At 35.8% G+C, this 12,743-nt stretch overlaps 1 protein-coding gene across 1 annotated transcript; it reads left to right on the forward strand.

Moving 5' to 3' along the window:
* The first annotated feature begins 468 nt into the window (after positions 1-468).
* On the forward strand, positions 469-12,254 carry LOC114029957 (olfactory receptor 14I1-like). The gene is made up of 2 exons (XM_027844604.1): positions 469-1,059; positions 12,108-12,254. The coding sequence occupies exons 1-2, from the start codon at positions 469-471 to the stop codon at positions 12,252-12,254; spliced, it is 738 nt and encodes a 245-aa protein (XP_027700405.1).
* The last annotated feature ends 489 nt before the right edge of the window (positions 12,255-12,743 follow it).

A 12,743-nucleotide genomic window follows, 5' to 3' on the forward strand; every position in this document is an offset into this window, starting at 1 on the left:
AGTTTTAGTCAGCACAGTGTGCCTGGCAATACAAACTATTCAATAAATGGTACATTTATTGATCATCTATTACCTATCTGTATGTATGTATACAGATACATGTTTTGCATCAGGATATGCTGGTATCTTGCAGAAGGGAATCAACCTAGGAATTGTAGTGTTGTGTGTGTGTGTGTGTGTGTGTGTGTGTGTGTGTGTGTGTGTGTAGGACAAGTCAGGAGCAGAGGTGCTGTTGAGTAAGTCAATTCAAGTTGGCTAAGTTTGTATAGTTGGGTAGATGTTTTCAATTTATGGATTGAATGTGGTTGCAGTCAAATGGTAAGTCATATTATGGCCTTTTAAAATGATCTTATTGCCTTTCTAACGTGGTTAGTAAGAATAGATTGAAGTTTGTGGACTTTCTGTGTAATAAAGTACTTCTGTGCTCTACTTTTAGAATTTGATATCTTCTACTCATATTGTTTCAAGATGAATTGCAGGACCCGAGAAGACAAGATCAATTGCACGATCATCATGGAATTCTTCCTTAAAGAGTTTTCTAGCACCCGAGAGCTGCAGGTCTTACATGCTATTCTTTTCTTGTTGATATATATTGCAGGCCTGATGGGGAATCTCCTCACTATCGCTGCCATTGTCACTGACCCACATCTTCATTCTCCAATGTATTTTTTTCTCAGCAACTTATCCCTGTTGGACCTTGGCTGCATCTCAGTCACTCTTCCCAAATTCATCGTGAATTCCTTGACAGGCAATCAATCCATTTCTCTCCATGGCTGTGCTGCTCAGATTTTCTTCCTCATCTTCTTTGTTGCAACTGAATTTGCTTTGCTTGTGGCTATGTCTTATGACCGCTTTGTGTCCATCTGCCACCCCTTACACTATGGGGTCACCATGACACCACTCCGTTGTTTTTGGGTGGCAGGTGGTTCATGGCTCAGTGGACTCCTCTATTCAGCTGTCCATACTGGGAATATGTTCCGTTTGCCTTTCTCAGGATCCAATACGATCCATCAGTTTTTTTGTGATATCCCTCATATCTTGAAGGTCTCATCTTCTGAGGTCCGTGATACTGAATATATTCTCCTTGCCACGAGTTCAACTTTAATTTTATTCTGCTTTGGTTTTTTAATTATATCCTATACTTATATCTTCTCCAGTGTATTTAGAATGCCCTCTGTGGAAGGGCGCTACAAAGCCTTGTCTACTTGTTTACCACAATTGATCATTCTCTTCTTATTCCTTCTTGCTGGCATGGTCACAGTCTTGGGTCCTATATCAGATACTTCACCAGTCCAGAATCTTCTGATTTCTATGACCTACACAATATTGCCTCCATTTATGAACCCTATTATTTATAGTCTGAGGAATACAAAAATAAAGGTTGCACTTTGCAGGATAATGAAAACATTCTTTTTCCCTGGAAGGAAATGTCCATCTTTGAAAAATTAAAAAAAAAATAAAGGAATGTTAGAATGAGATGTTATATGCACAAGGTAACAAAATCACTATCTTAAAAGTGAAATTAATAGTTAATATTTTGTTTACAAATAAAAAAATGAACTCCCCAAATATTCAGTTTAGATAATTGTTTCAGTCCAACAAAGGAATCATTCATTAAAGATATCACTCTAAAACTATTTTCTATTTTCTCACCTCAGTGTCTTTGCTCATATTTTTTCCAAATTTTGGCAATGTTCCTCTCTCAAATTCATCTGTTAGGTGTCAAATGGGGAAAAGCCATAAAATACAGTAGTAAATGAAAAGCAATGAAAACTTGAACTCTGTGAAAGATAGAAGCCTGGATGTGATGACCTGTTAAAAATCATTACTTAGATAGTGATTCATAACTTAAGAAACTATGACCTGTGAAATCTATAACAAGAATATCATGACCCATATGTGTCCGGCACATGATCAGTACCACAACTCATGTTTGGGCATAACACTGGCTTAACTCCTAAGCTCATTACCAAGCAGAAAGCCAAAAATATCCACCAATCAGTAGTGGGGCACTCTCTAGCTCCTCATCCCTTTCTCTGTTTCCTATAATTATGACAGGGATTTTTGGGTTTTTCTTATGAGAATCCACTGAACTGTGCGGCCACCATCCCTGACCAAAGATTGCACCTGTTTTGGAAGTATTCATAATGAATGATTGAACTACTACCTATAATCAGTCTGGAGATACTTGGCATCTTCATTTGGTTTCAAACAGAAACCTCACGTTTATGGGGGAGTTAAATGCTTCCCCAGTCAGGGTAATTCCAGATCTTATACCTGGTGTAAAACTTTTCATCTTTCAACAGTGTGAACTCCACAAAGTCTTCCCTGAACATTGAACTTTAAAATAATCTTTCCCTATACCTTGCAAAGAATTTTTGTACCTCTTATCATATAGTTTTCCCATTATACCGCCTCATATTCATACTGGGTCTTTCTTCATAAAACATGAGCTATTTCACAGCAGAAAAATTCTCCAAGTTGACCCTTTGCACACAAGAGGACATCAATGAATTTATTGAACTGAATAGAAAGTCCTGTGACTCCCATGGTCTCTTTGTCTTATCACATTTATCTATTTAATTTGTATTTCTCTAATGTTTATATTCTATACTGTTGGGTATTCTGATTATTGACATACAAGAAATTAATCCACTACTTCACTTTATGAGTCCAATGAAAACTAGATAATTTGGTTAATTTTGTATAAACACCTTGCTTAACACCACCTTGAGAATTCTTGCTGGATGTGAAATGACAACCAGTTATGATCAAATATGTTACGGGTTGTGGTTTGTTTATTTGTTTCCATGCTTATTATTTTGAAAATCTCTACTTACAATTTTCCACTTCTTAAATTATCTTATATCTTCTTTACTCCTTATAAATTGAATTTCCAAGTGGAAGGCAATCTGCCTGAAGGCATGGACTACTTTTCATTTTTAGCTTTATAAACCCAGAATGAAGCACAATGTCTTTCACATAGTAAATCATTAATAAATGTTTGCTTAATTTGTTGAATTTGATGTACTTTCTTTCCATTATGTTTGGATAGAATGAGTGAGACATACCACAGTGGATTTATCTATTTACATCTAGGCCATTAGTTGACTAGTTCAGCACTGAGTTGGCTTTAATACCAATTTACTAACTAATTGCTTATGGACCTTTGAGGAAAAACTATTTCTCAGTTATATCACCTTTAAAGTTTAGTGATTGATCCAGAGATCTCTATGCTTCCAATAAACTCTAACAATGTATATAGTTATATTAATTATGTTCTGTGAAATATTATTCTTCCTAACTGAGTTCTGAGATTGTTAAGGTGTTATCTAGGCAAACAATTAATTTTCTTCTGATGTCTTATCTTTAATAAACTATTGACATTACAAAAAGAAAATCATCATCATCCTTAGGTTATTATTTTCTCACATTTAAATTTCTGGCTGCTATTACTGTGGACATCATTTTTTACATTGCTACATTTTCATCCCACATTTTGATAGAGATTTTGAGTCTTTAAGGAAAACTTAATTGAAACTGTTAAAAATATTTCTGGTTACCATATGGTTACCACATTATTTTGTTGGCTTCATTTTTTGTTTGTTTGTTTCTTTTTTGTTTTTCATTCATTGTTGTAATCATATCATTTTATCTATAGTAAATGAAATTCTCTCCATGCTGAATCCTATGTCTCAAAATTATTTTCCTTTAAATGACGAACCACTAAGAAAGTCAAGGAGAAGCATCTTCAATGTTACGGAGTGGCTTCTGAATGTTATAATGAGGCAACAGATGTAAGACCTCCCAGAAGCTCAGTCAATCATAATACTTTAATGGAATACCTCCTCTTTCTAGGGTTATGGAATAAGAGCTATTGGGATGGCGCAATTTAGGAACCTGTATTGGTTTGACATTGAGTGATCACAGAATCTCCAATGCATTATAGATGTTGAGTAGGAACATTCAAAAATCAGATTTCACCTGCGTAAGGAACTTAGAGAAGGAGTAATTTTAGCAATATACAAATGTTTTCTGAGCTAATTCTGGGCATTTGGAAGCTTTTGATGATTCTAGGTGTTGTGATCTGGGGAGAGGTGTGGCCGCTATTCTCCTGGCCCAGACTCTGGTTTTTGGTCTGGAAGGGCCACTGATTCCTTGCGGTTGGAAGTGATATTACCCCTTAGGTCTTCCACTCCCTCTTGGCAGAAAATGCTCCTTCCTGCTCTTGAACTATGACCCAGAAGTGGTTATATGCAATGGAGTTTCCAAAGAGTGTCTGGTGCTACATCCAGTGCTAGCATGGCAGACCACTATAGTCTCTGTCAGTTGCCAGGTCCCCTTGCTGTCTGTGGCTTGGGAGTTCCCAAAGCTGCTGCTGCTTCTGTCATCACCACTTAGTCCTACCACTGGTGTTTCATCCATGTGGTCTCTGGGTCAGCCTCCACCACTATATCACAAGTGTCTTTTTCCAAACTCCAAAGTTGTCTTGGGTTAGAAGAATATCTCACTGTGACCTTTTGTTGGCTCTGCCACTCCAGTACGTTATTTGAGGCATTATTTTAAAATTGTTTGGAGGGGAATGTTGGGAAGGCTCAGCTGAATAATTTCTCTACTCTAACTTTTTGGCTCAGCTCCTGTAAATCTCTGGGCTTCTTCTTGAGGAATAATCATCACTCTCAAACTCATTTGTCCAAGGGTTTGATTTGACTTAAGCCATCATGGGAGTGAGGATAGATGGTAAAAGTCAACAATCTGTAACGTAAGAGAAGTTTAAACCATGCTTCACTCATTGGTTATCTCCTTAACAGCCACCATGTTTTCTTCACCAGAAACAACATTGTAAAGTGGACTGAGCAGGTCTAGGGGGAACTGGGCAATTTGTTATTATTTCAATAAATGAGGACGCTGCATGCCATACATGAAAATAACCAAGTAAACAAAAAAAGAAAAAGAAAAGGAGATAAATATGACCTGATCTGATAAAGAAATCAAATGGAAAATGAATTATGAATGAAAATTCCTGGTACAGGCCAATGTTCTTTTGATTTTCAAAATATTTAAATTTGAATTAATAGTAATTTTTTCACATTTTGTATTTATGCTGTAAAAATATCAATGCTAGAGGAAATATAATTTATCAAATATTCTTTATGATATAAGTAAGATCTCAATATGTCGATAAGGGAGGACAAAGCAGAGAGAGATAACTATAAGCTGAACTTAGTAATCAATGTTGATGGAAAAACTTTAAATACAATTTTAGCCAGTCCATTACATGCATCTTTCTCTGCCTAGAGCTCCAACCAACTCCCAATATATCTAGTTCATATACAACAGTATATGAAGACATACATTCACGTAAATAAGATATGTTTAAATAGATATACATATATGTATATGTAGTTGTATGTGAAATAGAGAAATTAATATAAATCTGGATAGATCGAAACATGGAATGATAGAAATGTAGGACAAACTGATTGAAGCACACACAGAGAAACAGAGAGATAGAAATGGAGAGACGGAGCTACAGTGTAGTACAGCTGTTCAAAAGCAGGCCTTGGAATTAGGACATCTTGGTTTCAAGTCTTCACTCTTCTACTTGTTGATTATATGATCCTAAGCAAGTCATTTTGCCTCTAAGTGCCCTAGGCAGCTCCCTAAGACTGAAAAATGGCACAGCAGTGGAGTCTGTAATGTCATCAACAGAATTTCCCTATACCAATGAAATAACTTCTGATCAGACTCTGATTCTATGAAAAATGTTATAGTCATTGCTCTAGGTCTGGATCTTTGCATATATCTATCTACATATTTATAGACATTAGCTCAAATGTAAGTGTATAGAATCCCTTTTAGCTCCCCTTTCCCCATATCCGTTCATATTAGGGTTTGAGACTCCAGGAGTTGGCTACAATTAATTCTGTCAGGCTTATGGGAGCATATCTGAGGGCTAAAAGGTTGCTAATCCTGCTAATTCAGGAGCCCTGACAATTTTCTTCATTATCAGTCAGGAAGGAAACCTTGTTAAAGGGAGTAAATTTATGTGATGTGTGTCTATGTGTTTGTGTGCCTGTGTATACACAGACACACGCAGTCATTCATGTACATTATTTCATTCCTGTTATAATTGTATGTCATATATGTCCATATATGTGTGTGTGTTATGTATGTGTATTTACCTCAAGCATTCTATTGCATTTAGAAAATAACTTTTAAGAACATATTTAAACTATATACAAACAATGCATATCCTGATATATGTATAGATGTATATATAATTGTCACATATATGCTATGTATATGTGCATATGTGTGTGAATGTATACACACATACACACACATATATATCATATATTCCTAATTGATGTATATATAAATATGCACACATGTATCAGCATTCATATTGGGTGCATATATACTTTCAAAGTGATTTTTTTGCATACTTTTTCCATAGTCCAATTGAATGTGTCCTCCTTGAGACTAGTGACCATGTTTTTGAGCTTAAAATATTTTTAAATAAAATATTAGCAAATAAATTATAGCAACTTATCACAAGATTAATACACTATGATCAGGTAGGATTTATACTAGGAATGCAGGGCTGGTTCAATATTAGGAAATCTATCAGCATAATTGATCATATCAACACCAAAGCTAACAGAAACCACATGATCTTCTCAATAGATGCAGAAAAAGATTTTGACAAAATACAACACCCATTCCCATTAAAAACACTGGAGAACATAGGAATAAATGGAGTCTTCCTTAAAATAATTAAAAATCCTCAATTAACCACCAAATTAGGAATAGTGAAAATCAAAGGAAAAGTTAAGAAAATTGAAATTAAGAAAGTTATTGAACTAATGAGGAAAACCAAGAGCTGGTTTTATGAAAAAAAAACAATAAAGTAGATAAACTTTTGGTTAATCTAATTTTAAAAAAAAGAAAGAAAAAAACCAAATTACTGGTATCAAGAATGAAAATGGTGAAGCTACCACCAAGGAAGAGGAAATTAAAACAATAATTAGGAATTATTTTGCCCAACTATATGCTAACAAATTTGACAATCTTAGTGAAATGGATACATAATTACAAAAATATAAAGTGCCCAGATTAACAGAAGAGGAAGTAAAATACTTAAATAACCCCATCTCAGAAAAATAAATTGAACAAGTCATTGATGAGCTCCTTAGGAAAAAATCTCCAGGGCCAGATGAATTTACATGTGAATTCTATCAAACATTTAAAAAGCAATTAATTTCAATACTATGTAGACTATTTGGGAAAATAGGAGAAGAAGGAGTTTTACCAAATTCTTTTTGTGGTACAAATTTGGTGCTGATAACTAAACCAGGAAGAGTCAAAACAGAGAAAGAAAATTATAGACCAATTTCTCTAATGAATATAGATGCAAAAATTTAAACAAAATATTAGCAAATAGATTACAGCAACTTATCACAAGAATAATACTCTATGACCAGGTAGGGTTTATAACAGGAGTGCAAAGTGCTCAGATCAAGCTAAACAAGTACTTGTTTTATTGGAAAAGTTATTTCAGGCAAGAGTAGGAGAATGATTTGTGAGTTTAGTTTTTTTTAATTGCTTTTGTAATGTTGTCTTCTGCCTTAACATAGTTTGTATTCATTTAAAAGTTTGCATGTTGTTTTGCTAAGTAGAATATTAATTAGTTGAGTTAGAGATTGGATGGTTTTAACCTATGTTTGTAGTGCCCTGATCCTAGCACAATTCCTCATCTATACCAAAGACCTATCAAATGTTTGCCTAGTTTGAATCATTGAGTCTGTTATGAGACTCTTCAGATGACTGCTGTTACATGACACAGTGGATAGCTCTATTTAGGGCTCACCTAATGGTTGACAGGCTCAGAACACCAAGTAAGTTCTAGCCTCCAATTCAGCCATGAGTAGACTTTATGCTTTTGAACAAATTATTTGTCTTGACCAATTGCCCTCAACTTTAAAATGAGAAGCTCGATGCAAATAAATATGCATTGTCCCTCCCAGAGCTCACATTGTCCAATTCCCTAATTGTTTTGTTTTGTTGTTGGTGTTCTTTTAAATATGTGAGTGCTTAGTCTGATTTTTTTCCAATTCAATCTTCAGCATTTCTGGGGTCAGCAAATCTAGCAAGTTAATGTTTGCAGTTCTATGTTTATCTCCCTTCCCCCACAAAAAAAGATTTGTTTGAAAACTTAATTTTTTTTTTTGTCATTCATCCGGTAATTTTTTCATGTGTGAATTCATTGAAACCTTTCCAATTGGGATCATCTTGGTCATAATAGTCCAAGGACAATTAAAAACAATCAAACCTGGATTACAGAATTCTATGTTCCATCCATACTGTCTTTCTCCTGTTCTTTGACCCTGACATTTCATCTCTCACCTTTCACAGGCTGCCTCCCACAGCAGAAATTTCCTCCCTCCCCCAGGCCTCTTGAAATCCCAAGCCGCCTTCAAAGTTCTCCTTCAAAGCCATCTCTCAAGCAAGGATCATCCTAATGTGTTGTTAATGTTTTCCTCTACAAGAATTTTTAAAGTTTCTTTGCATGACCTTCCTATTAATTTACTTTTGTAGATGTTCTCTCCCACCTAGACTAAATGATCTCTAAGGTTCCTTCAAGCTATGTATCTATGCTCATATGTGACATTATTGTAACCTCTGTATCAAACCTTACTGATAAAGGAGTCTCTCTTTATTGGTAGAAATGAATGCTCTCTGCCCTACATGAGGGCAAGGATAGAGTTGGTGAGAGAGGGAGAGCTCCAACCTTCTTCAGTCTCCTTTGGTCTCTTTAAATTTGAAGTCTTTTTCATGTCTTCTTCAAGCATCGAATCACTTCAGACACTTCTGACTTCTAGCTTCAAGAAGAAAAATGAGAAAGGAGAGCAATTTGGAATTATACCCAAAGACTTATTAAATTTTCTGTACCTTTGTTTTGTTTATTTTACTGCTCATTTTATTTTGTACATTAAAAATTAAATAAATAAAATTAAAAAAAAAGAAAGGTGGAATATGCCCAACCCACATCATATCATTGAAGTAAAAGTCTTGGGAAGACATGAGAGAAACAGGCAGTCTCCATCTTGTCCCTATCTCCATCTAGCTACACAAGAGACTTCAGGGAGTTTCACCTGGGTGAGTTCTAGGACTTTCTACGTAGGTTGAGCTGAGTTACCTCACTCCCAATAGGAGAGCTCCTTTACTCTCTATTGTCTGATATGTATTCTCCTACATGTACCTCTTCTGATTTCTGTTTTGCTCTGATTTGGATAATTTCCCCCCCTCTATTTGCTGTGTATATTCATTTTGGAACTGGCATTAAGTTGGAAAGGAGTCAAACCCTGGATACAGATCTTAGGGTCACCCTTCCACAAATAATAATGACAAATTAATTAGAAGCTAAATTGAACCCAACCATATCTCATAGACTAATAACATTTAAAGGACCTGACAGATATAATTTTAGTCCAGTAATCCCTCTCTCTAAGGAAAGGTAGCCCATAGCCCTAACTTTATGCTTCCTCTCCTACCAAGAATAAAGGCTCCCTGGGATACACGTGGTAGGAGAAGAGGCTAGAGATAGCTATTCTTCTTTCCTTTGAGCCATACAAGGCCATCCCTTACTACCCTATGGCTTTGCTACAAGAGAGCCTCTCTTAACATTATATTGCTTTATGTTATACCATACTGTGTCATATAATATTAAAAAAATAGCAGTTGCCCACAAGAAGAACATTCTAGATTGTAAATGGAACCAGTATTATACATTCAAAAGACAAAGAGACTTTCCTTCACTTGAGGGGATTGAGATTGTTCTTGAATGTACAAAAACATACTATTCTTGAACAATTTTCCTTGACCTTGCCAAATCAAGTAGGTGAATAAATCTAACCCTGGTTTTATTAATCATCTGAAAATCCAAAGTAATACCTGTCTATGGTTCGATGACTTAGTAAAGGGTGAGAAGTAATATCAACATGGTTGCTAGTGAACTTGATTTTTTGAGCTTTAATTTTTTAGTTATCAAATGGGATGTGGGTGGCCTCTGATGTCTCCTCTAAATCTATGTTCTGTGCTCATCTTCCCCTTTGCTTTTCTCCCTCTTAAGTTCCTTATTTTGATAATGGCACCACCATTCTCCACATCATCAATGCTTGCATCCTCAGAATCATCTTTGGCTCCCTATTCCCAAACCAATCAATGGCCAAGTCTCTTTTTTTCTTGAACAATAACTGGGTTATTTGAATGATTATTCCTCATGCAAGAAAGATAATGTCAGCTGCCTCTACCCTGCGCAATTTGCTGCTTTCCCTTGTTAAATCTGGCCAACTGTGTCTTAAACCTCATTCCTTGTTATTTCTCTGATATCTCTAGACAAGTGATATCAAAAGGGAGCCTATAAAGCATCCATAAGAATCCATTCAAACTACATATTTACTTACACTATATAGTAATATTATCTGAGTTTTGTTTATTTTTAATTTATTTTGTTAATATTAAATGTTTTCCAATTTCATTTTAATCTTTTTCACATTCTGGAGTGCTGTGGGCTGCATGCAGCTTAGGGACTGCATGATTCAATTCTCTGCTCTACGCTTCTCTGCTTACAGGATCCACTCAGGACATATTTCTGGGTGGCTTCTTTCTGATTGTGTCTTTTCCTCTAGAATACATTATCCAGGATCCCCTCTACTTTCCAATGACCTGCCAACAGTTCTCACTCAGCTACTCAAGCACTTAAGAGTTTCCCAGGCAGAGGATGCCAATTTTGCCTCCCCAAAATCTCAGACTTCCAAATTCTTTACTCCATTTTGATTGTCAAAAAAGGACAGTTCCCTTGAAATTTCGTACCACTTCATGACCATTTTCTCTGTAACCAGTCTCTTTCTTTCCATTTTCCTTGTACACTTCTGACATACTGATGATTACTCTAAAGACTAATTCTCAAGATGATTGTACCTTTGCAGAAAGTTCTTCAATTTTCCCATCACTTAGAAAATACAGACCAAATTTTCATCCCTGTCATTGAAGACCAAAACTGATTTTTGTTGCAATCTACCTTTCCAAAGATTTCTTATCCTTATGAACCCTAATTTCCAGGCAAATTAGACTATTTCATCTTCCTCTTCTCTCTATTTCCACCTCTAATGGTTCTTGCTCTTACAACGTCCTTCATTTAGAATTCTGACTAATTATCAGGGCCCATACCATAGTGTTTGTGTGATGGCACAAAGTAAAACATGATTTGGACTGGTACTGTGTAACTTTTATAATCTTTTTTATCCTCAGTGCTCACACTGTGACTTTGCAAATAGTAAGTGCTTGATAAATGTTTGCTGTAATTGGATTATAATTTCATTCAGGAAAATGAATATGAAATTAAAGGGGGGAGGGTGGGAAGAGAACTTAGGTGAGCCCCAATCCAAGAAAAGTGATTGGATCTATTTCTCTAACTTCTAAATGTTTGTACTTTCTGTGAGAGGGTTTCTCTAACGAGCTCATGGAATTCTCTGCTCTGTAACATGACTTATTATGACAAAGGTGGTGGTTGGGTAACCAGAAATAATTATATTACTGTGAGTTCTTTTTTTAACTTCTAGGCAATTGGAATTAAGTGACTTGCCCAAGGTCACACAGCTACTAAGTGTCAAGTGTTTGGTCTGAGGTCAGATTTGAACTCAAGTCCTACTGACTTCAGGGTCAGTGCTCTATCCACTGTGCCACCTAGCTGCCTCCTGTGAGTTCTTTTAAAAAATAGTATTATTCATTTACCAAATATGAAGCCATATAAATATAAAAATATATGTAGACTAGATAGACACACAAAATATTGTATTATATACTGTATAAATACATATACGTGTATGTGTGTGCTATATACACTTTATTACATCATTACATTACATATGCTATTTGCAAAATGCAAAACAGATGTTATTTGAGATATAAAGATATAAAACACATCTTAGCTTGAAAGCCTAAGGGCCTAGCTCCTGTCACTGACAACCACGCCTTCCACCCTTGTCCCCTGCCCACATGGGCCCCCTGCCTGATGTAACTTCTGTCATTATCCCTGCAAGATATTGTGTGTTGACCGAGGAAGAATAACTTTTGGAGGCCCCACCCTGGATCAGGAGGATTCAGAGAGCTTTGTGGTCCTCTCAAGACCCATGGGACATACCAAGGCCCTTAGGATCGAAAAGAGTGAAATACATTACAAAGCATAGTTTTCACTTATGTTTTTCACTCCAAACAAGGGATCCAGGTGCAAACCTTCTGAGCAGCATGCTCTCCAGGGTTCCTCCTTCCCCACCAGAGTTCAAAGTGTCTGACTTGACCCTGAGAGACAGGATTGTTGATTTTTTGTTATCCTCTCAAATGGACACACAGAATGACTATTAACAATCCTTATCCTGTTGTCGTGGATAATTCATAATAACCTAGGAAACAATATGAGTTAAAAGATTTAGAGCAAAACAGGTATAATAAACAAGTCACTAGACTCTCTAGTCAGTCTAAATATACTGACTACAAAGTGAGACAGATTTTTATGTATCAAAAACAATTAGTCAAATCAGACCAAATTAAAAGAAAACAATTAATAGGGTGCAGACCATGATACAAAATTAAGTACTCTGATTTTGAATTGGAGGAAAGATTAAAGACTTTACAAGTTGAGTGGGGAGAACAAACAGATGTAGTTTCCCTGAAATCAG

Source organism: Vombatus ursinus, unplaced genomic scaffold (genome assembly GCF_900497805.2).
Source record: "Vombatus ursinus unplaced genomic scaffold, bare-nosed wombat genome assembly UNPS02014943.1, whole genome shotgun sequence".
Lineage (NCBI taxonomy): Eukaryota > Metazoa > Chordata > Mammalia > Diprotodontia > Vombatidae > Vombatus > Vombatus ursinus.

Excerpts from the sequence above, each read along its gene's own strand:
- LOC114029957 (XM_027844604.1), top strand. The coding sequence starts at position 469 with ATGAATTGCAGGACCCGAGAAGACAAGATCAATTGCACGATCATCATG. Across the intron at positions 1,060-12,107 it reads TGAAGGTCTCATCTTCTGAG|ATATTGTGTGTTGACCGAGG; the intron begins GTCCGTGATACT and ends TATCCCTGCAAG.